Here is a 21,989-nt window from a genome sequence, read left to right on the forward strand (position 1 = left end):
GAAGATCAGAGGACTTCAGGTGTGGATGCTTGAAGGGAGGGGCTGGGCTCACCTGGCCAGAACAGAACCCAGATGTGGGTGCATAAAGAGGTGCGCATTCAGAAGGACTAGGTGAGCTGGAGTATGAACCTAAGAGCTGGAACCTGATTCCAGTCTGCTACCCCTGAGACGAGTTTCTATCCCCTTTGGCTGAAACAAAAGCAAAGGGGATAAGAATCCCTCCAATGCAGACAATTATTTTAAGCTGTAGAAGCTCTCATACGTCTACAACATGGTTTTATCCTTTCAACAACCTGCAAGGTAACAGCATAGATCATTTTAATCCTTTTAGGCAATGAGAAAATTGTAGAAGAGTTCAGCCGAAGCCTGAAGGTACGTGTAAGTGAATGGAGAATGGAGACAGACATCCAGGTTTCATCACTGTTAACCCAGGACTTTCCCCAACGTAGTTCCCTCTCAAGGGGTAGCAAGGAGGGCCGACTAGGAGGCGTAGAGAGAATAGTCTCCAACGCCAGTACCCAGTTTTAGGTGTTCAACCAATGTTTGGAGGGCTTACCCTGTTCCAACATTAGAGATTCAGCAGTGACAAGGCCAGCATCCTCAGGGCCACGGAACTCCCAGGGTGTTGAGCATCAAGGGATGCTGAGGCAGTGTTTGATCACAGTTCACTGGGAGATGCTTTTGGTGGGGCAGACTGCATGCTAACACCTAAAGGATTTTAAGTTCCTGAGATTTGGAGACCTGAAGTGGAGGTGGGTCCCTAAAACAAAACCTTAGAAGAATCTCTCAGTGCCTCTTCCTGCAACACACACACACACACGTACGCAGGCACATGCACATGAACAGATACAAAATCTTCATGATTACTTAGTGGTTTGCAAAACTTTTTTCAAAAAGTGTATCTTGGGGGCACCTGGGTGGCTTAGTTAAGCGTCTGGCTTTGGCTCAGGTCATGGTATCACGGTTCGTGGGTTCGAGCTCTGCATCATGCTCTGCTGTCAGTGCAGAGCCTGCTTCGGATCCTCTTTTCCCCTCTCTCTCTGCCCCTCCCCTGCTCACACTCTCTCAAAATTAAATAAAAACACTAAAAAAGTAAAAATTACATCTTATTATTAGTAATTGGAATACATTTATAAATAGAATTTTATAGTTAATTATAAAAATGAGTGAGAACAAAGAAGCTCTGATGAATAAAAATTTTTGAGATTTGTATATGACAGTTGCCCTTTTTTGTTGCATTTGGCTGTATAGTATCAGGAAAATCCTGATTCATACAGATAAGTAGTTACAAAATTGTGGTGGTTTAAAAATGCACACAAATCCATTCTCATTCCTCCCATCGAGTGGCAGTGTCCATGCCCCCTCTTCTTGAATCAGGGCTTAAGTGACTTGCACCTTTAAAACTATTCACCCTCCAATAGCCTTCCACCCTCCTTTAAACTGACAGGAGGGAAGGCTTTATTCAAAGGTCTTCTCCCCAATGAACTAATCTGTCAGACTTTAACTACAGTTGACCCTTGAACAGCATGCAGGTTAGGGGTGCTGACTCCTCCGTGCAGTCGAAGATCCACATACAACTTCTTACTGCCCCCAAATCTAACTGCTAATAGCCTGTTGACCAGAAGGCTTACTAACATAAAACAGTTAATGAACACATGTTTTGTATGTTATAGGCACTATATACTGTATCCTCAGAGTAAAGTAAGCTAGAGAAAAGAAAATATTAAGAAAATCACAAGGGAGAGGAGTACTTGGCTGGCTTGGTCAAAAGAGCATGCAACTGTTGATCTTGGGATTGTGAGTTTTAGCCCCACATTGGGTGCAGAGATTACAAACACACACACACACCAAAAAAATAAGGGCACCTGGGTGGCTCAGTCAGTTAAGTGTCCGACTTCGGCTCAGGTCATGATCTCACGGTTCCTGAGTTGGAGCCCCACATTGGGTTCTGTGCTGACAGCTCAGAGCCTGGAGCCTGCTTTGGATAGTGTGTCTCCCTCTCTCTCTCTTCCTCTCCCCCACGTGTGCTCTCTCTCTCTCAAAAATAATAAACATTAAAACAAAAAACAAAAACACACATAAAAAACCTTTTAAATTTTTTTTTAAAAAGAAAAAATCTTAAGGATGAGAAATTACAGAGTGTTGCACTGTATCTAAAAAAATGCATGTATAAGCAGACCTGTACGGTTCAAACCCATGTTATTCAAGGGTCAACTGTACATCAGTGGGCTCCAACACTTTTGGCATATAACACATGTTTCCGCTAACATTTATTAGAAGTTCTAAGACAAAATTTTTAAAGTGAAGCCAAATGAAAGGTTATGAATTCCTGATGCACTTTCACTATATCCCAGAGTTTCTTGGGGAAAGCTGATTTAATCCATTCAGCTGCTTCCCTTACCTATGAGGAAGCTGGCCCAGAAAAACACAGTGCAGGACTGGACTCAGGTCTCCAGCTCTCCAGGTGGCCTCTCTGTACACAACAGGCTTGTTTCTTCCCTTTGTTCTTACACATTCTGTCCTGAAAGCTTCCTCTCGTTTCCCATAGGGCTCCTCACAGGGGCCCATTTGCAGATGGACTATTTTAAAAGGTCTCTTTTTCCCAAGCAGTTGTCAGAGAACTGAGATCCAAATGCCAGCTCTGGATGGGCTGGGCAGAACCCTGCCCCCCCCCCCCCCCCCCATCCCTCGTGACTTAGCCTGGACTCCAGGCTCCACTCCAGGGTACACAGCCATCTCTGGACAGGTCATTGTCTCCTGGGCCTCAGCCTGACTGGTAAATGGAGCCCAAAAGGCAGGGCTAGTGCGGTGAAGCCCCAAGACCCCCTCCCCCCAGCTCTAGGTCCTACAGCTTTGTGATAGAGGCTACCCCTCACCCTCTCATCAGATGTCAGTGGTCAGCAGAAATACATTTTGAACAGATATCAGCCCTCTTCTCAGAAAGATCTTTCCATTCCTGAGGGTTGGAGGTGGAGGTGGTAGGGAAAATGGGCTTTAAACTGTCAAGAGTTGCTGCTCCAGACGTTCCAGGAAACCCTGCTCTTGTTGAGGGTTCTGCCTGTGTAATTCTTGGGCTCACCTTGCCCTGGTAGGGGGCGCCTCAACATGGAAGACCCATCTTCTGTTTCTTTCCTTGGTGCTGCTAGAAGGGCAACCGGGCCAGTTGTCGCTTCCTCTGCAGAACCTCTGCACCAGTGGTGTATCCACTTAAAGGAACAAGCAACAAGTGAAATTAATTTTAATAATCTAGTCCGTTTAACCCAATATATCTAATATATTACGATTTCAACAGGTAATCAACATCAAACATCATCAGTGAGCTATTTTACATTTTCTTTGTGTACTAAGTCTTAAGAATCCGAGGTGTACTTGACCTTCGGCACATCTCAATCAGGCCTAGCGCGTTTGTTTCAGGACTCCACAGCCTCATGCGGCCAGTGGCTACTGTGTTGGGCAGAGGGCGGGGGCAGGGGCATCTAGAGACTTACAGGATCCACAGACGTTCTCAAGCCTCTCTTCCTCGGGAGGAAGAAACCTCCCGGTCCCACTCGCCCTTCTCGCTGCCATCTGGCTCCCCAGGGAGCCCTGGCAGCACTTGAAGGCGCCCCTCCGCTGCGACGCCGGGCTTCAGCGTCCCCCCTGGCTCTCCACGGGCGAAACACGTCGGCGCCCGGCCTCCTTCCCGACCACGCCGGGCCGGGCCGGGCCAGGCCGGGCCGGGGCTGGGGCGGTGGGCAGCGGTTGCCCCGGCGGGCCGAGGCGGGGCGGGCCAGGCAGGGCCCCGCCTCCTCGCCGCGCCTCCCGGGCCGCGCTCCGCCTGTGAGCTCCGCCGCCGCTGCCGCCGCCGCCGCCCGCCGCCGCCCGGGAGCCGAGCCGAGCCGGGCCGGGCCGGGCCGCCAACATGCTGAGCCGGCTCGGAGCGCTGCTGCAGGAGGCCGTGGGGGCGGTGAGGCGGGGGAGGCCGGGGCGCGCGGGGCCTAGGCCGGAAGGGCGGGCGCGGGACCGGGGGAGGATCCGGCGGGCGGGCGGGCGGAGGACGCGGGCCCGCCTCGGGGAGTAGACCCCCACCCGTGCCGCGGCGCCCTTTCCCTGGCCTCCTCTCTCCCCCGTCGCGCCCCCCTCCCCGCCCCCCGCACAGCACTCCTGCTTCGCGTGGCTTCTTTCCCGATCGCTCCGACTTCCAGCCCGTCTCCGTATCGCCCCAGCCCCTAACCCTTCTCCCCCAAATGGCTTCCTGTCTCTTTTTCCTGCTCCCCGTTCCCAGTTCGCTCCCAGTTCCCCAACTTTTCTGTGCCAGAGGGCTCCCTTGTCACCCAAGAGTTTCTTCCCCGAAGTCCCCTCCCCAGGCTGTTCGCCTTCCTCCTCGGCCCACGCTCCTCCCTTCCTGGTCACCTGGGCTTGAAAAATAGACGTCCCTTGCCCTCCTTCTGAGCCTCCAGACAACCCCAGGACCTTAGTCAGGCGCGTGTCTCTCAGCCTCCACTTGAGAAGTTCCGGCCCAGATGGCCCAAGCCCTGACCGTATATACACAACCCAGAGGTGGGTGGGTGCCTGGCCCAGGAGACAGCAGGGCCCAGGGGCTGTATACAGAATGTTATCTCCCACCACACTAGCCGCACCACACCAGCCGAGCCAAGTTGACCTTGAGTCAGGAGAGGCCTGCCTGGTGGGGCCTTCGGGCAGCCATGTGAGGAAGAGTTTGTGTTTTTGCCATTTTCTGTTGGGAGTTGAAGGCTGGTCACAGGCGGGTTCACTTCATTCAGTGAGATAAAAGTGCAGTGTGGATAGGGTAGGCCAGAGGCCTTCTGTTTAAAGCAACCCTGCCAAGAATCTGTCTGTAGAGTTAACAGTTCTTTTGTCTCAAAGTAGAAGTCCTCCTCTAATTGATCGGTTTAGTATATTGTATCAGAGTTGCTCTGGAGAAACAGACTTGTGTTTCACCTCCTTTCTCCTCAACGCACCCCCCCCAAAATAGAGCTTATTGTACATGGGAACAGGCTCAGCCTTAATGAGATTTGTGAAGAAAGTGAAAAGCTTCTCCTCCCGCCTCTCCTCCTCCTGTCCCCAGCCCTGCCCTTCCCGATGTCCAGGTGCTTCCAGGGAAGCCCCCCTTGGGAGGGGTTCTAAAATGATCTCTTCTTCTGCTCCTCCTTGTCTCCTATCAAGACAGCTGTCATCTTAGAAAGTGATGTGACAGGGCGCCTGGGTGGCGCAGTCGGTTGGGCGTCCGACTTCAGCCAGGTCACGATCTCGCAGTCCGTGAGTTCGAGCCCCGCGTCAGGCTCTGGGCTGATGGCTCAGAGCCTGGAGCCTGTTTCCGATTCTGTGTCTCCCTCTCTCTCTGCCCCTCCCCCGTTCATGCTCTGTCTCTCTCTGTCCCAAAAATAAATGTTGAAAAAAAAATTTTTTTTAAATAAAAAAAAATTAAAAAAAAATAAATAAAAAAAAAAAAAGAAAGAAAGTGATGTGACAAACTACTTCATACCTGTCAGGGAAAGTTCCATGGACAGCGTGGGTAGGTGGGCCAGAGAGAGCCTTAGTTTTGAGAAGTGAATTTCTAATGCTTCCAATGAGGGAATTTCTGCGTCAGTGGCTGGAGGGGGTACTGGTGGTCAAGGGAAATATTTTTAGGCAAGTGATCTTCTGCTCCTGAGTATACAATATATAGACAATTCTGGAGAAGTTTGGCTGACCCAGTATAGCTGTCAGGAGAGATAGGAGCCCCTCTTTTGCTCTCTACCCCCCAGATCAGGGCATAGCCCTTCCCCTGGCTGGGTCACCAGGTTAGGACCCCAGCAAGTTGCTTGACTCCTTGTTATAAGGAGGGAGAGTGCTCCTTCCTGCCCTCTTCTGACAAAACAGAATAGCAATCCTTATGGTTCTTTTAAAAAAACATCTTTGTTATCATTAACCAAGATAGTAAAGATCATCATGGGTATAGTTCCTTTGGAGTTATGATAACTAATAGTAGATTCCCTTGCTTTCTTCCAACAGTCTGTTTTGTGACAGTCCGTTACAGTTTGCTAACAGTCTGTGTTCTCTGGGTTCTCCTCTTACCCAATTGTTCTTTTCTAATGTAAGTCCAGCTTAAGGTTTTAGGAGACTATCAATGAATTTTGAGACTAGATGAGAGCCCATCACAGAAAAGTGAGATAATTATAGTGCTGGTCAAGGAGCAGGGGGCTTTCCAAGAGACAAGAAACTATGGAAAGGAGGTGTTAAGGAGTTTGCTGAGCTATTTAGTACATACGAATGAGTAGTCACTATGTGCAGAGCCCTTTAGGAGCAGGCAGAGGTAGAAAACACAGAACCTGAGCCCTCAGGGAGCTCACAGTCTGGTAGAAGAGGTGAGCACTAGTCCAGCAATAATAGTATCACACAGGACGTGGTAAGATGCAGTCAATTCATGTGGAAAGTGTGTTTGGAATGACTTACTGGAGGTGCCACTCCAGTAAGAGTCATGCCCCCCACAGCTAACTTTGAAAGAAGACAAGGTTGTCTGGGAGCGTTTCAGGGCCTCTGATTCAGTGTTACTGCTTCTTTCTCCTATCTTAATGGCCTTCCAACCATTCTTCCTGCCTTCATCTCCTACACAAAACTGCCAGATGACCCTGCCTGGAACACTGCTCAGAAGATGTCGTTGACTGCCCCCCACTGCCTGCAAAAAACAATCCTGACTTGGTGGCTTGATGTACAGGGACACATACACTCATCAACCCATCCTCGTCCCAGACACTCTGTGCAGAGTTCCTTCTGCAGGAAATGTCTTTCCTTCATCTCGAACTGTTGAACTCGGGCCCTGTTCTTCAAGTTTTAGTTCAAGGGTAACCTCAGTAAAGCCTTCTCTGTTCCAGTGCTCTTTTCCCAGAGATCATGTTCCATCTCTCCTGTGTCCTCACGCAACTTCCTGTAGCTGAGTTATTCAGGGTGGTTTTATATTCTCTTCTCCCTGGCACTGGGTCTTCAACATCCTTTTTTTTTTTTTTTTTTTTTTTAATTTTTTTTTTTTTTAACATTTATTTATTTTTGAGACAGAGAGAGACAGAGCATGAACAGGGGAGGGGCAGAGAGAGAGGGAGACGCAGAATCTGAAACAGGCTCCAGGCTCTGAGCTGTCAGCACAGAGCCTGACACGGGGCTCGAACTCCCGGACCCTAAGATCATGACCTGAGCTGAAGTCGGACGCTTAACCGACCGAGCCACCCAGGCGCCCCTCTTCAACATCCTTATATTGCTTGTAGCGTCTAGCATAGCATCTTATACACAGTGGGCACTCAAAAGATACTGAATAAATAAGGAGTAGACTGTCAGTTCTATGATGTAGTAAAGTGTGAGGTTAGAGAAAGATGTGTCCAAGAACTCTGGCAAGGCCTTTCTGGAACTGGTGGCCCTTAGCCAGACCTCACTGGTGACTGTTAGGATCTAGGCAAGCTTAGGGGGATGCAGGGCTTCCGGGGTAAAGGAGTGGCCTGAGCAGAGATGGAGAGGTAGAAATGAGCATCTGTGGTAAGGGATTATTTGTGCATTTTTCTCCTGTAGTCATTTACTCCGCAAGAAAAGGGAACAAATACTCTTTTTTGGAGTTTTCAGAGAAAGTAGTTATCAATTCAAAGCTACTCTCAGTGTAGAGATGGAGAGATCACTTCTGGAAAAGGGAGAGGTTTGGGGCTTGCTCACAATGGGAATAGAATTCCCTGGGGCTTCAGGCTGTGCACCCCTAACTCCTCCAGCAGTTCTCAGCCTTGGATAAAAGATGCAAGCATGTTGTAAGTAAGGCACTTTATTAATATTATGCTAACATTACCCATCTAGTTGAATGAAGCCTTTCAGTGGCCTTGAACACAGATTTTTGCAGACTCTCAAATTGAGAGAGACCTAAAAGCTTTGTCTCTGCCATGTTTTCCAAGTGTATCATTTTTATTTTGTTATTTTGGGGACGCTTCACTGTTTTCCTCTATGTCTTTCTATTGTAGTGTAACTGTCTTGAGAGGATCTGTTTCTGTGTCTGTTTCCCCCACCAACATTCTTAGTTCTTCCAGGACAGGGACTGTGGAATCATGACATGTAGCAGGAGTACAGCATTTCCAGGACAGAGGGGGTCCAGGAGAGGTGCCAAGAGATTGTCCTGGGGAAAATGTGTTATTGTTCCCTTTGAGAACCTGGATCACTGTGCTTCCTCCAGGGCCTAGCACTGACCCAACACTTGGTAAATGGTAGAACATCTGTTCTGATGGGTGATGGTGGCAGCGGAGCCCGTGATCACTGTGGTGGCTACTTAGGTTGTGTCTCTGCTCTCTCCACAGCGGGAGCCCAGCATTGACCTGCTGGAGGCCTTCGTGGAGCACTGGAAGGGCATCACGCACTACTACATTGAAAGCACAGGTGGGGCCTGCTTCCTGTTGGATGGGGGACTCCTACAGGGAGTGGGGAGGAAGGTGTAGGCAGGGTCACCACGCAAGGCAGAGATGCAGGTGTCCTGGATAAGGTGACAACTGCTGCCGAGGAGTTCAGACTGGGGGCTGGCCCCACCCTGACCTTTTGGGAGAGGAGCCGAGTGAAGTGGGAGTAGGGACTAGGAAGTTGGGCGTCTCACTGGCCTGACACTTCAAGGCAGAGGTTGAGCCCCACTTGCCCCTAGCTTCCAGCTCTGCAGACGTCCAGGCCTGTAGTCCCCAAGTACCTGTTCCTCTTTTCCCTGAGCTGACTTAGAGGGCATTTCCCCTATAGAAATCTAGGGTAGGAGGAGAACTGAAGTCCAGGCATGTAACGTGCCTGTGTCCTTCTCCCCTAGCTGAGAGCCAGAGCCTCAGGTAATCTGGGCCCATCAGGATGGCTTTCTGAGGGGCGGAATCTGATTGGCTGCTCTGTAGTCAATATGTTGGTATTGGCAGATACACACTGGTGGCCAGGTAACCCTGTCCTGCATCCCTGGCTTTCTACCTCCTGGTTCAGACTAGGGTTTGATTCCAGTCTACATCTTTCCTAAAGACTTTATTTCCAGCCTGAGCCAGCCCAAGAAATTAAAAAGCAGTCTTTGGACACTCTGAGGGACCCCTAAAGGTCCTTTTAAATCACGTTTCTGAATCTTGGCACTGTTGACATTGGACTTAATCATTCTTTGTTGTGGGGGGGAGCTTTTGGGGGTGCGTGTTTAGCAGCAGCTCTGGCCTCTACCCACTGGACACCAGTAGCACCTTCTACCCATTGTGATAACCATAAATGTCTCCAAAAATTGCCAAATGTTCCTGGGGGCAAAATCGCCCCCAGTTGAGAACAACTGCTTTAAACTGAAGATCTTTTGGGGCACCTGGGTGGTTTAGTCGGTTGAGTGTCTGACTCGTGATTTCGGATCATGTCATGATCTCATGGTTCCTGAGATTGAGCCCCACATTGGGCTCTGTGCTGACAGCGCAGAGCCTGCTTGGGATTCTCTCTTCCTCCCTCCCCCCCCCCCACTCTCGCTCTCTCTCTTGCTCTCTCTCCCTCTCTTTCTCTCTGCCCCTCCCCTGCTCTCTCTCTCAAAATAAACATTAGAAAAAAAAGAATCAGAGGGGCATCTGTGTGGCTCAGTCATTTGCACATCTGACTTCAGCTCAGGTTGTGATCTTGCAGTTTGTGGGTTCAAGCCCCACATCGGGCTTGCTGCTATCAGCCTGTCAGCACAGAGCCAGCATCAGATCCTCTGTCCCCGTCTCTGCCCCTCCCCTGCTTGCGCTCTCCCCCAAAATAAATAAATATTTTTAAAAGGAATCAGAAATGTCATTAGCTATTAAAAAAATTAAACTGAAGACCCTTTTTTATTGAGATATAATTGATGTAACATATCATATAACTCAGATATACAACATACTGATTCAATGTATGGATATGTTGTGAAATTATCATCACAATAAGTCTAGTTAATATCCATCACCCTATATAGTTACCAATTTTTTTTTCTTGTGATGAGAACTTTTAAGATCTACTCTTAGCAGTTTTCAAATATACAGTACATTAACTCTAGTCACCATGCTGTACTTAACATTCCCAGGACTTACTTATTTTTTAACTGGAAGTCTGTACCTTTTAGACTGAACATCTCTTGACAGAGAGCCCCAATCTATCAGGACAGTGGGAAAAGATCCAGAACTGACTCAGGTCCACCTGAGGTTTCATCTGACCCCATCCATTCATTTCCTGAGCAGTACCTAGACCAGAGGTGCAGATGTGGGGGAGGTGAGCCAAGTTGCTCAAAAGCCAATGCTTTTGAGAAAAGCTAGGGGGTGCTCCAAGGCCAGTCCCAAAGCACCAAAACTAGTTTTACAAGAACACTCCATCTGAGACTCTGACTACAAAAGCCCCAGCTTCTCCACCAAGACCTTCGCACAGTGAAGCAGCTTTGCCTCCAAACCTGTGGTCGTGCATGGACTTTTTCTGCCTTGTAAAAAATGGAGTACTGTCTCCTGTGAGTGTAAAGAGGACAGGAGGTTACCTCTCAGGAAGCTGCTAGAAGACAGCTTCTACATTATGTGACAGAGACCCCTAAGCCCATGGCTTGTCACTTTGGCCCAGAGCTGGCCTGCAGCCTGGGTAGTGTACCCTTCTGTATGTCCCAGAGTTTGGAGGAAAAATGATGCCACTTTTTTGTAATTTTTTTAATGTTTATTTTATTTATTTTAAGAGAGAGAAAGAATGAGCAAGTGAGCAGGGGTGGGGCAGAGAGAGGATCCCAAGCAGGCTCCACACTGTCAGCGCAGAGCCCGACGTGGGGCTTGAACCTATGAACTGTGAGATCATGACCTGAGCCAAAACCAAAGTCAGACCCTTAAGCAACTGAGCCACCCAGGTGCCCCTAAAAGATCTTTTGTCTTGTTAAATATAGAGGCACCAAGTGCTAACTTCCATTTCCTTTGGTCTTTGAAGCAAACTGTTAACCTGGCCTTACTCCAGGTTTACCCTCCGCCCCCCCCCCCAGTGTTTCCGGGGGGACTGTGGGCTTGACCCCCTCAACACAGAGTGCCCCTCTTCCCCCCCCACCTTTGTTTCCTGAATCTCTATTAGATGAAAACACCCCCGCCAAGAAAACAGATATTCCCTGGCGGCTGAGGCAGATGTTGGACATCCTGGTCTACGAGGAGAGGCAGCAGACAGCAGCTGGCGAGGCAGGGCCCTGTCTGGAATACCTGCTGCAGCACAAAATCCTGGAGACCCTGTGCACGCTGGGCAAGGCTGAGGTGGGCAGGACCCTGGGGTGCCCCTGGAACCTTCCACCCAAACTGGAGCCCCTGTGTTCCAGGCTCTTCCACCTGTCCTCCCATCACCTAGGTTGAGGAAATGCTCCCATTACTGTCAGCATTCATTCAGTGAAGATGTACTAAGAACCAGCCATGTGCAAGGCAGGGTCCTAGGTGCTGGGGACACAGCAGTGATTAAAACAGACAAAAATTCTAGTCAGAGAGTGGTGGATAATAAGAGGAGCCTGCATGCGGTATATTCAACAATGACAAGGTCATGCAGAAAAATAAAGCGGGACGGGGAATTGGCAGTGCAGGGGAGGCCAGTTTCATACAGGCAGACTTCGTTTTATTGCACTGCACTTGACTGTGCTTCACAAATACTGCATGTTTTACAAGTTGAAGGATTATGGCAGTGCTGTGTTGAGAAAGTCTATTGGCACCATTTTTCCAACAGCATTTGTTCATTTCGTGTCTCTGTGTCACATTTTGGTAATTCTTATAATATTTGAAACTTCGTTATTATATCTGTTATGGCAATCTGGGATCAGTGATCTTTGATGTTGGTATTATAATTGGGGGCACCACAGACAGTGCCCATGTAAGACTGCTCCACCTACCAGCCACTCCCCATCTCTCTCCCTCCCCTTGGGCCTCCCTATTCCCTGAAACACAACAATATTGAAAGTCGGCCAATTAATAACCCTATAATGGCCTCTATGTATTCAAGCGAAATAAGAGTTGCATGTTTCTAAATCAAAAGTTAGAAATGATTAAGCTTAGTGAAGAAGGCACGTCGAAAGCTGAGATAGACCAAAAGCTGGGCCTCTCACACCGAGCAGTTAGCCAGGTTGTGAATGGGAAGGAAAAGTTCTTGAAGGAAATTAAAAGTGCTTTCTGGTGAACACACGAATGATAAGAAAGCGAAGCAGCCCTGTTGCTGTTACTGAGAAAATGTGGGTGGTCTGTATAGAAGATCAAACCAGCCACAACATTCTGTTAAACCAAAGCCTAATCCAGCACGCCCTGACTCTCTTCAATTCCGTGAAGGCTGAGAGAGGTGAGGAAGCTGCAGGAGAAAAGTCTGAGGCTGGCAGAGGTTGGTTGACGAGGTCTGAGGACAGAAGCCGTCTCCGTGACATCAAGGTGCAAGGCGAAGCAGTAGGAGCTGATGTGGAAGCTGCCGCGGGTTCTCCAGAAGATCCGGCTCAGATAATTCATGAGGACGGCGACACTGAACAACAGGTTTACAACGTAGTGAAGCAGCCTCTGTTGGAAGAAGATGCCACCTAGGACTTTCACAGCTACAGAGGCAAAGTCAATGCCTGGCTTCAAAGCTTCAAAGGACAGGCAGCTGGTTTACTATTCTGGAAGGCCGAGGGCCCATAAGGATGATGCTAAATCCATCCACTCTGCCTGTGCTCTGTACATGGAACAACAAAGCCTGAATGACCACACTTCTGCTCACTGAGTGTTTTAAGTCCACTGCTCGCTGACAGTGCACGGGTCACCCATGAGCGCTGATGGAGATGGACGACGAGGTGAATGTGGTTTCTGTGCTTGCTCACACGGCATCCATTCTGCAGCCCGTGGGTCAAGGAGTCATTTCAACTTTCAAGTCTTATTATTTAAGAAATGCATGTTGTAAGGCTATGGCTGCCGCAGACAGGGATTCCTCTGATGGATCTGGGCAAAGTAAATTGAAACCTTCTGGAAAGGAGTCACCATTCTAGGTGCCATTAAGATCATTCGTGACTCACGGGAAGAGGTCAAAATAGCAACATGAACAGAAGTTTGGAAGAATTTGATCGCAGCCCCCATGGAGGACCGTGAGGGCTTCCGGACTGTGGTGGCGGAGGTGTCTGTGGGTGTGTGTCAGGGGGAACAGCGAGAGAACCGGGACTGGAAGAGGAGCCTGGATATGGCACTGAATTGCCGCCGTCTCGTGAGCAGACTTGAACGGATGAGGAGTTGCTCCTTCTGGATGAGCAAAGACTATGGTTTCTTGAGGTGGGAGCTACTCCTGGTGGAGATGCTGTGAAGATGCTTGAAATGACAACAGAGGGGTCGGAACATGACATAAACTCAGTCGATAGAGCAGCGGCAGGGTTTGAGAGGCTTGACTCCAATTTTGAAAGAAGTTTTGTTGTGAGTAAAGTGCTATGAAACAGCATCGCGGGCCGCAGGGAAATCGGAAGACTCGATCAACACGGCAAATTTCATTGTATTATTTTCAGGAATTGCCGCAGCCACCCCGACCTTCAGCAACCACCGCCCTGATCAGTCGGCAGCCACCGACATAGGGACAAGACCCTCCACCGGCAAAAAGATTATGACTCGCTGGAAGTGTGGATGATGGTTAGCATTTTTTAGCAATAAAGTATTTTTAAGTTAAGATCATGTACATTGCTTTTTAGATATAATGCAATTTCACACTTAATAAACTATAGTATAGTGTAGACACAGCTTTTATGTTCACCAGGAAACCAAAAAATTAATTTGACTTGCTTTATCGCGATATTCACCTATTGCAATACTCACTTGATTGTAGTGCTCTGGAAGCAAACCTGTAGTATCTCCAGGAAGTGAAGGAAGGAGGCTTGCAGAAAAGGCGCCCTCTGAGCAGTGACAGAAGGGAGGATTGTGCTATGGCCCATGGGGGAGGAGCACTCCAGGTGATGGTCATGGCTTCATCTTCTGATGGGCACTCTGTTCCTTGACCCCCAGTACCCCCCAGGCATGCGACAGCAGGTGTTCCAGTTCTTCAGCAAGGTTCTGGCCCAGGTGCAGCACCCCCTCCTGCATTACCTCAACGTCCACAGGCCTGTGCAGGTGAGGGACCAAGAAACTAAGGGGTGTCTGAGGGTCAAGCCCTTCTCTTCCCTGCTACCCCATTCCCTTCTGTTTCTATCTTGCCTCCCTTCTAGAAGCTTCTCCGACTTGGTGGGACAGTTCCTGGATCCCAAACAGAAAAGGAGGAGGTGCAGTTCACCACCGTTCTCTGCTCCAAGATCCAACAGGATCCAGCCCTGCTCACCTACATCCTGGAAGTGAGCACCTCTGTGGGGAACAGAAGCGGGAGGGCCCAGACCCCAGGGCAGACCCCTGTGGCCCTTCTGAGGAAGTAGAGGATGGAGCGGGTACTCAGGCACCTAGGCGGCTTCCTCTCTAGCTCCACGCAAGGCCCTGCCAGCCAGTGTGCAGCCTGTATTCCCAAGGGGGCATCATGGGGAATGGTCTGTACCATGAGCTGGCCTCATGCAACCTTCTTTGCAGGGTAAAAAGATTGTCAGTAGGAAGAAGTCATCCAAAGAACCCATCACCCTGCCTAGAGAGGCAGCCAGCATCCAAGACAAGGACCACCCCCACAGCAAGTCTCCTGACATGAGTCCCTGTAAGGCCCAGGCCTTGACCACCCAGCTGCCTGCTGAGACAGAGGAGCCAGATGGAGGAGTTGGGGAAAGCAACCTGATCACCTCTCTGATCGGGTTGTGCAAGAGCAAGGTGCTAGCTGCACACAGAGTGGAGAGGGGTGGGGAGGGTGAACTGCTGGGAGGGGATCTGGGGGCTCAGATGTACGTCCCTGAAGTTGTACCCCTACCCCTAGAAAGGTCGGGTGGCTCTGAAGGCCCAGGAGAACCTGCTGCTCCTGGTAAGTGTGGCTTCACAGGCAGCTGCCACCTACCTGGTACACAGCAGCCCTTGCTGCCCTGCCATCGTCGAGCACCTCTGCCAGCTGTACCAGTCCATGCCCACCTTCCTGGACCCCGCAGACATTGCCGCTTTAGAGGGCATCAGCTGGAGGTAGGCACTTGGCCAGGGAAAGCAGGGCTACATCTTCAGTGGCTAGCAGCCCTCCCTGTCCTCTGGTAGCCACTCCTCTGATTTCCCAGGAGGGATGGGGACCCCTGCTGGCCACCCTCTTCCTGAGGGTATAGCCCATCCCAGCCCATCCCAGCTTTCCCTTGAGGAAAACACTACTTTTGCTTCTGTACCTGCTCTCCCAGCAACAGTGGTTGCAGGGAGAAGGGGCCCAGATTCCAGAAGGTACCTGAGGCAGGCCTCCCAGCTCCTTTCTTGCTTCCCCCTTCAGGTTGCCCAGTGCCCCGTCTGATGAGGCTTCTTTCCCTGGCAAGGAGGCCTTGGCTGCCTTTTTGGGCTGGTTTGATTACTGCGACCACCTCATCACAGAGGCACACGTGGTGAGCAGGGGCGGACATCAACAGGGCTCTCTGTGGGGGTGCCCCGCGGTTCACCCCACTCTCTTCACTGCATCCACCTTGAGGAACAAGTAGGTCTCTCAGGAACTAGGGCCCTAGGTCTGCCTGTTATGTTAGACACTGCAAGGACACAGTTGTTTCTCAGTGGAAAGCACTCATGGGGTAAAATGCGTTTAATACATGCTCTTTGGCACCTAGGTGGTTGCAGACGCCTTGGCAAAGGCTGTAGCTGAGAAATTATTCATGGAGATTCTGCAGCCCCACCTCCTGCATGTGTAAGTTTATGTCCAGTCCCCTTGGGCATGGCCATGGTCTGGATCCAGCTGCCCCTCCCCACCAAACCTTTTCCTGTCCCTAAGGCCAGGGACCTCCTTGGCCAGAGTCACATGGGTCTGTGGGCTCCATGGTTAATGTTTGCCAGGTTTGGCCCCCTGACACACATGGGCTGACAAAGTCCTCCCGCTCCTGGACTCTAGGACCTCAGGAGGGCTAGGGAGCGAGAAATATAAGCCAAGATGTAAGGAAACCAGGAAGGGGTTCTGTCAGCACCACATTCATTCACTCCTAGCTGCCTCTTTGGTCTTACGTCCCCTGCCTGGCTTTCAGCCCCCAGGCCTGGCTCAGTGCTCTTTCCCTGTAGTTTTTGGTTTTTTTTTTTCAAGTTTATTTATTTATTTCTTTTGAAAGAGAGGGAGTACGAGCGAGCAGGAGAGGGACAGAGAGAGAGAGGGAGAGAGAATCCCAAGCAGGCTCTGCACTGACAGTTGTCCAGTTGTCCAGACGCTAACTGACTAAGCCACCAGGTGCCCCTGTCTCCCTGTAGTTCTGAGCAGAGTGTGCTGACCTCCACCGCCTTGCTCACGGCCATGCTGCGCCAGCTCCGCTCCCCTGCGCTGCTGCAAGAGGCTGTGGCTTTCCTCCTGGGTGCAGACCCGCAGCCCGCAGCCCCCGAAGATGGCCCCCGCTCTCTGTGCGCTCACCTCATCGGGCACTGCGATCACCTCTCTGATGAGGTGAGGTGGGGCAGGAGGGGGCGTATCCTACTGCCTCCCATCAACCCCTGCCCAAGGGATTTCCTGCATGCTTCTTCCCACTGTCGTTAGCTTACCTTGAGGCATTGAAACTCCTACCTGTGCCCCCAACAGTGACATGGTCATGGCGGCCAGACTGCTTTTGTCACATAGTTTTCTGTGATCGCATACTTGCCATGTGACTTTATATTTTCCAGACCTATTTCATATTCATTTGGCTTGTTTGAGGCTTACATCTACTCTGAGCTAGGTGAGGCCGATATTCCGTTTTGCAAACATGGAAACTGAGACACAGAAAAGCCAGTTGGTTTACCCGATAGCACACATCAAATTAGTAACAGAACCAGGACGGCAGACTTCTGGCTCCTAGACCAGCAGCCACCCACTCCCCCCAAACCCTGCTGTCTGATCTTTCTTATCCAAGTGAGCAATTCCTAGGTACACCTGCTGACCCTTTCTTACCCAGATCAGCATCACCACGCTGCGGCTGTTTGAGGAGCTGCTCCAGAAGCCACACGAGCAGGTCCTCCGCAGCCTGGTCCTCTGCAACCTCGAGGGCCGCCATTATGTGGCCCGAGGCTCACCTGAGCCCGAGAGCTACGAGGACACCCTGTAAGTGAAACCTTGTTCCTCTGGGAAGCCTCAGGCTGCCCAGGACCCACTACGGCCCTCAGTACCCCCACACTTACTCATTTATTCCTTGGTACCACTCATCTGCCCTGGCCACAGAGATCTGGAGGAAGACCCCTACTTCACGGACGGCTTCCTCAACTCCAGCTTTCAGCCCTCTGCAAAGCCTCCCCCAGCTCCTGCCACCAACTCAGATGGCAAAACAGCAGTGACCGAGATCGTCAACAGGTAGGGAGCTGGTCAGGAAATCCAAGTCACTTGAGGTTTGTTTGTTCTATCTTTGGCCATAGCCCCGATGAGGGGCAGCCCAGGAGGGAGTGTTCCCTCAGGGCTGGAGAGGGGGAAGGGAAAGACAGAGCAGCCCAGCCGGAGCTCCTCCACACCTAGGGTCCTGTCTCTCAGTTTCCTCTGCCTGGTTCCCGAGGAAGCCAAGACCTCAGCTTTCCTAGAGGAGACTGGATATGACACATACGTTCACGATGCTTATGGACTGGTAAGTGTTGAAGCTTCTGCCAACATCCACTTCTCATCCCTCAAAGCCGTGGTATTGATCAATTCCACCTTCTCCCTCTGTGATCTCTCTCTCTTCCCTGCTCCGGCCAAGAACCTCGAGTGTATCCTTCCCACATGGCTTCCTCTGCCTGTGGGTGCCTCCTGACCACTGGGCTCACCTCCTCAACTCTCACTTCTGTTTCAGTTCCAGGAGTGCAGCTCCCGAGTCGCCCCTTGGGGCTGGCCCCTCGGTCCCACACCCCTGGACCCCCATGAGCCTGAACGGCCTTTCTTTGAGGGTCACTTCCTCCGAATGCTGTTTGACCGCATGTCCCGGATTTTGGAACAGGTAGTCAACAGGACTGGGCCCTGGCTACAAGGTTACAAGGTGAGGGCCCACAGGAAAACTCGAGGCAGTTTGCCTCTGGAGTCCTTCAGGAGAGTGGCCTGACCCTGGGGGTCGAGCCCTCTTTGGTTCTTCAGCTCCATACTCTCCTTCCCCCAACCCCACCCCTCTCCGTTCTCCAGGCGGGAAGCCCCATCTTGCCTCTGCTCCACACGCCCTAACATGTTCTGGCCCTCAGCCCCAGGGAATCCATGACACACACACATCACGTGAGACTCCCACCCCCGCACACGTTCACACTGGCCAGGCGCCTGGCTGGGGGAGTGCAAAAATGCTCACCGCCCCCTGCCAACCCTCAGCTTGTCCACTGTGTTCCCTACAGCCATACAGCCTGAACCTGCAAGTGACCTCAGTCCTGTCCCGGCTTGCCCTCTTCCCCCACCCCCTTATCCATGAGTATCTCCTGGATCCCTACATCAACCTGGCCCCTGGGTGCAGGAGTCTGTTCTCTGTGCTTGTCAGGGTAAGGATGCCGGAGCCGAAGGGCGTGTGTCGCTGGTGGTGCAGGAAGGGAGGGCAATGGGACAGGGGGTGGGGGGCTACAGGAGTGGGAACCCTGGCCAGCGCCAGGGGAAGGCACAGGCACACAGCCCCTCCCCCGCCACGGTAGTGCAGAGCCAGGGGACCCTGCATGAGTGTCACCACTGCCCCCCTCAGTCCTGTCTCATTCCTGCTGTAGGTGATCGGGGACTTGATGCAGAGAATTCAGAGAGTACCTCAGTTCCCAGGCAAACTGCTCCTGGTACGCAAGCAGCTGATGGGTCAGGTCCCCGGGGAGCAGTAAGTAACCGAGGGAAGTGGTGCCCAAGGATGGACCCTGGGGTGGGAGGGCAGAGTGCTCAAGGGAAGTGGGAGGAGCACAGGCCAGAGGGCAAAGAGGGCCCGTTGCCGAACTCCATCTTCCCTCAGAGGTGTCTGCCGTTGGGATGTACCTCATGGACACTGGGTTGTCATCCTGGGTACACTCCTGCTGCCTCCCAGCTATGACTCCCATGCTGTCTCCTTCAGGCTGGACCACCAGACTCTCCTCCAGGGCGTGGTGGTTCTTGAGGAATTCTGCAAGGAGCTGGCTGCCATCGCTTTTGTCAAGTTCCCCCCGCACAGTCCTCACCTGCACCTGTCCCCACCCCAGGAAGGGCACGTCTGAGCCAAGAGCAGGACCAGATGGGGGACTCCTGTCCTCACCTCTGCCCAAGAGCTGCCTCGCACCTGGCATGGCTGCCACCTCCCGCCTCCCAGGGTGGGAGCTTGGTTCCACCTCTACATCCCAGGTGCCTCTGCCTCTGAGGAGGCCTGGGCTTCCACTCCCAGGTTAACTCAAGAAGACCGTGGCCTGTCGGTCACACCAGACTGGGTTCAGGGAGTGGGTCTCCAAGGTACCAGAAGCCAAGGAGCAAAAGAGATGGCCTCCCAGACAGCATGGTGTCCTCGGGGCTTTCTCAGGAGAGCTGGGTAATTGCCAGCTGAGCACCCAGACCCAAACCCTCATGTGTTCCGTACCTATCACCTGTCTCTACGGACGATTTGTGGCCAGGGCCAAAACCTGTGGCTCAATTCCAGGGGCACAGAGGGAGTGAGTGATGGCTCTCAGGCTGGTCAGAACTGTAGGCCAGAGAGATGGGGGCGTGGGAGCCCTGTCTCTGTCTTGCTAGGTACAACAGATGCTGCTGAGACTTGACATTTTTTCTCCTGCCTTCTTGACTTAACCTGTGGTGAAGGGGCAGTGGATGGCAGAGAAGCCCATTCTCCCTTCCCGGCCCTTTTGGAGGCTGTTGCAAAATTCCCAACCACCTCATGGCAAACGCCCAAAGCATGCTCCGCGCCCAGGCGGGGGCAGCTGCTAATGAGAGACTTGGTGCAACTGCAGCCAGGGCAGGAGAGGGCTTGGGAAGTGGGGGGCTGGGTGCCAGGCTCTGGCTCCAGCTGGTTTCTCTCTGGCGCCTCTGAACCCGTCTCGGCAGGTCCTCAACACCTGGGCAGAGGGGATCAGAGACCCGGGGAGGCCAGGCCTGGCCCTCCACATCTCACCCAGCCCACAGAGTTCTTGACGGAATACTCTTCCAGGGGAGCAAGAGAGCCAAGGAGAGAGATGAGGCCAGGATGCCCACCTGACCCCAAGCCCCCAAGGCCTAGCGGGGAGGTGCTGGGGCACAGGCAGCCAGTTGTAGTGTTGTTCTCCCTGCATGCCCTTCACAGCTGGGGCTGCCACCCCACCCGGCCCGAATCTGTCTCAACCTGCAGGAACACACAGGCGGCGCCAGGCATTACCTCACAGCAGGACTGCAGTTGCTGGCTTCGCTCCTGGGCAAGGAGGAGCAGGCCAGAGCCCCTTTCGCTTCCTTTTCCTGCCTATGCCGCTTCTAGAAGCCGGCCGCAGGTTGCCAGGAGGTGACATGAAAGAGGAGGAACTCAGTGACCTCTCCCTCTCCTGCATTCCTCCAAGCTGGGGAGGACTTAACTGCCGCTCTGAAGGACACCGTGCATGTGCGTGCATGGGTGTGTGCGCACGTGGGTGTTGGCGTGGGACAGGGGAGCAGAGCTCATGGGGCAAGTTGGGTCTGACCTCTTCAAGTCAGAAAACATTTGAGCATCCGGGAGTCACAGATCCTCCCCTCCTCCATCCCCCTCAGCATTCGCACTGCGTCCCCCCAGACAACACAGCAATCAATGGTTTGGTTGCGTGGGCACAGCTGCCCCGATCTCCACCGTTCGTGTCCTCCTGCGCAGGCCTCTGCTGCTCATTCAGGCCCATCTTCCTCCCTGAGAATGACAAATTCCTTTTCCAGCACTAGAGCGGAGGGGGGCAGTGTGCTGGGGGGCGGGTGGTAAATAGAGACAGGCTCTGGCAGCGCAAATCTGATGTTCCTCTGCGCCTGCCAGGAACCAGGCTCTCTCTTGGCCAAGCCACACTATTTCTGCCCAGCTTACCTACAGCCGAGGGCCAGCTAGCCTCGGAGACTCCGGGAAAGAATGGGCCGTCTGAAGCATCTGTATGCAAGTCTCATTTTGAGGTTTGTATGTTGGGAGTTGTATGAATGCTTTAGTGGACTTCATATTTTAAAAACCTGGTCCCTAAATGTATGCGTGTGGGGGTGCACTCAGGAGGGGTAGCTGAGAGAACTCTGGGAGAGAGCAAGTTGGAAACTTGGAGAGGGCTGCTGAGTGGCTCTCACCTCAGTGCATGTCAGAATCACTTGGTTTGCTTTTTACAATACCAGTGAAAGCCGTGTCTCTGGGGGGCGGCCCAGCATTGTTACTAAAGCTCTCCAGGTGATTCTAATGGGCACCCAGGGTTGAAAACTACTATAGGCTAAATAAAGTGGGAGCAAAGTTTGCCCTTCGACATGGATATAGACTGGTGGGTCCCTCAGACCCTGAGAGAAGTGAACCAGAGTGAAAGGGTTTGGTTCCATCATGTGGGAGATGTTTGTCCTCAGAGGGGACAAAAGGATTCCTACCACAGCCTAACGCTAGAAAGATAAGATGGCAGGGGGAGGGGATGGGAAGGGGGCCTTGGAGGTTATCCTGGGTCTTCAGTGTCAGAATGGAGTTACCTCAGAAGGGAAGCCTCATCAAGTGTGTCCTTGCTCAGAACCAGAAATCTGTATTACGTCCATTGAGTAGCACGATATATTTTCTTTGTTCACTTCCTGTGGTTTTTTTCCTTAAATTTTAGTAAAGTTCTTTAAAAAAAAAATTTTTTTTTTTTTTTAAATCAAGATTCTTCTGAACTGAAGGGAAATGAATAAAAGGTTTTGGTCTGGCTTGGTCCAGAGTTGTAGAATGGCAGAGGCAGGAGCCTAGAGGTAGGCAGAGTGATGCAGGGAGGGAACAGGGAAGCCCAAAGAGATGAAACTCTGCTGAGAGGCAGGGCCAGCTTTCACAACTCCTCGTCCCCCTGGAGTTTCTGGTGTTCTCACAGCTTAAACCTTGGAGGGGATGTGGACACCTCGCACCATGGCAGACAAGAGAAAGAGAACCCCACTGGGCCACAGAC

General features: G+C 51.8%; 1 protein-coding gene and 1 long non-coding RNA gene across 7 annotated transcripts; one reads left to right on the forward strand and one right to left on the reverse strand.

Annotated features, from left to right (window-relative positions):
- Positions 1–1,093: 1,093 nt before the first annotated feature.
- On the reverse strand, positions 1,094–3,769 carry LOC132691729 (uncharacterized). Its single transcript, XR_009615964.3, has 2 exons — positions 3,489–3,769; positions 1,094–3,206 (listed from the first exon to the last, which is right to left on the reverse strand). It is a non-coding gene; the product is annotated as an uncharacterized LOC132691729 (long non-coding RNA).
- Positions 3,770–3,781: 12 nt separating this feature from the next.
- Positions 3,782–20,614, forward strand: FHIP2B (FHF complex subunit HOOK interacting protein 2B). Of its 6 annotated transcripts, none has more exons than XM_060653333.3 (17): positions 3,782–3,946; positions 8,304–8,382; positions 11,041–11,213; positions 13,941–14,045; positions 14,141–14,263; positions 14,490–14,717; positions 14,821–15,017; positions 15,307–15,415; positions 15,632–15,708; positions 16,257–16,446; positions 16,931–17,076; positions 17,194–17,322; positions 17,482–17,587; positions 17,792–17,974; positions 18,315–18,455; positions 18,672–18,772; positions 19,001–20,614. In XM_060653333.3, the coding sequence occupies exons 1-17, from the start codon at positions 3,902–3,904 to the stop codon at positions 19,137–19,139; spliced, it is 2,271 nt and encodes a 756-aa protein (XP_060509316.2). In that variant the 5' UTR covers positions 3,782–3,901; the 3' UTR covers positions 19,140–20,614. The 6 variants fall into 6 exon arrangements, with proteins under 6 accessions (XP_060509316.2, XP_060509318.2, XP_060509317.2 ...); XM_060653335.3 differs by having other exon boundaries at positions 17,792–17,935; XM_060653334.3 differs by having other exon boundaries at positions 17,497–17,587.
- The last annotated feature ends 1,375 nt before the right edge of the window (positions 20,615–21,989 follow it).

The sequence above is a fragment of the Panthera onca genome, chromosome B1 (genome assembly GCF_046562875.1).
Source record: "Panthera onca isolate mPanOnc1 chromosome B1, mPanOnc1 haplotype 2, whole genome shotgun sequence".
In the NCBI taxonomy this organism is placed as follows: Eukaryota; Metazoa; Chordata; class Mammalia; order Carnivora; family Felidae; genus Panthera; species Panthera onca.

Coding starts and splice junctions, on each gene's coding strand:
- FHIP2B (XM_060653333.3), top strand. CDS start 3,902: ATGCTGAGCCGGCTCGGAGCGCTGCTGCAGGAGGCCGTGGGGGCG. Junction 8,383..11,040: donor CTACTACATTGAAAGCACAG/GTGGGGCCTGCT, acceptor AATCTCTATTAG/ATGAAAACACCCCCGCCAAG. Junction 11,214..13,940: donor GCACGCTGGGCAAGGCTGAG/GTGGGCAGGACC, acceptor CTTGACCCCCAG/TACCCCCCAGGCATGCGACA.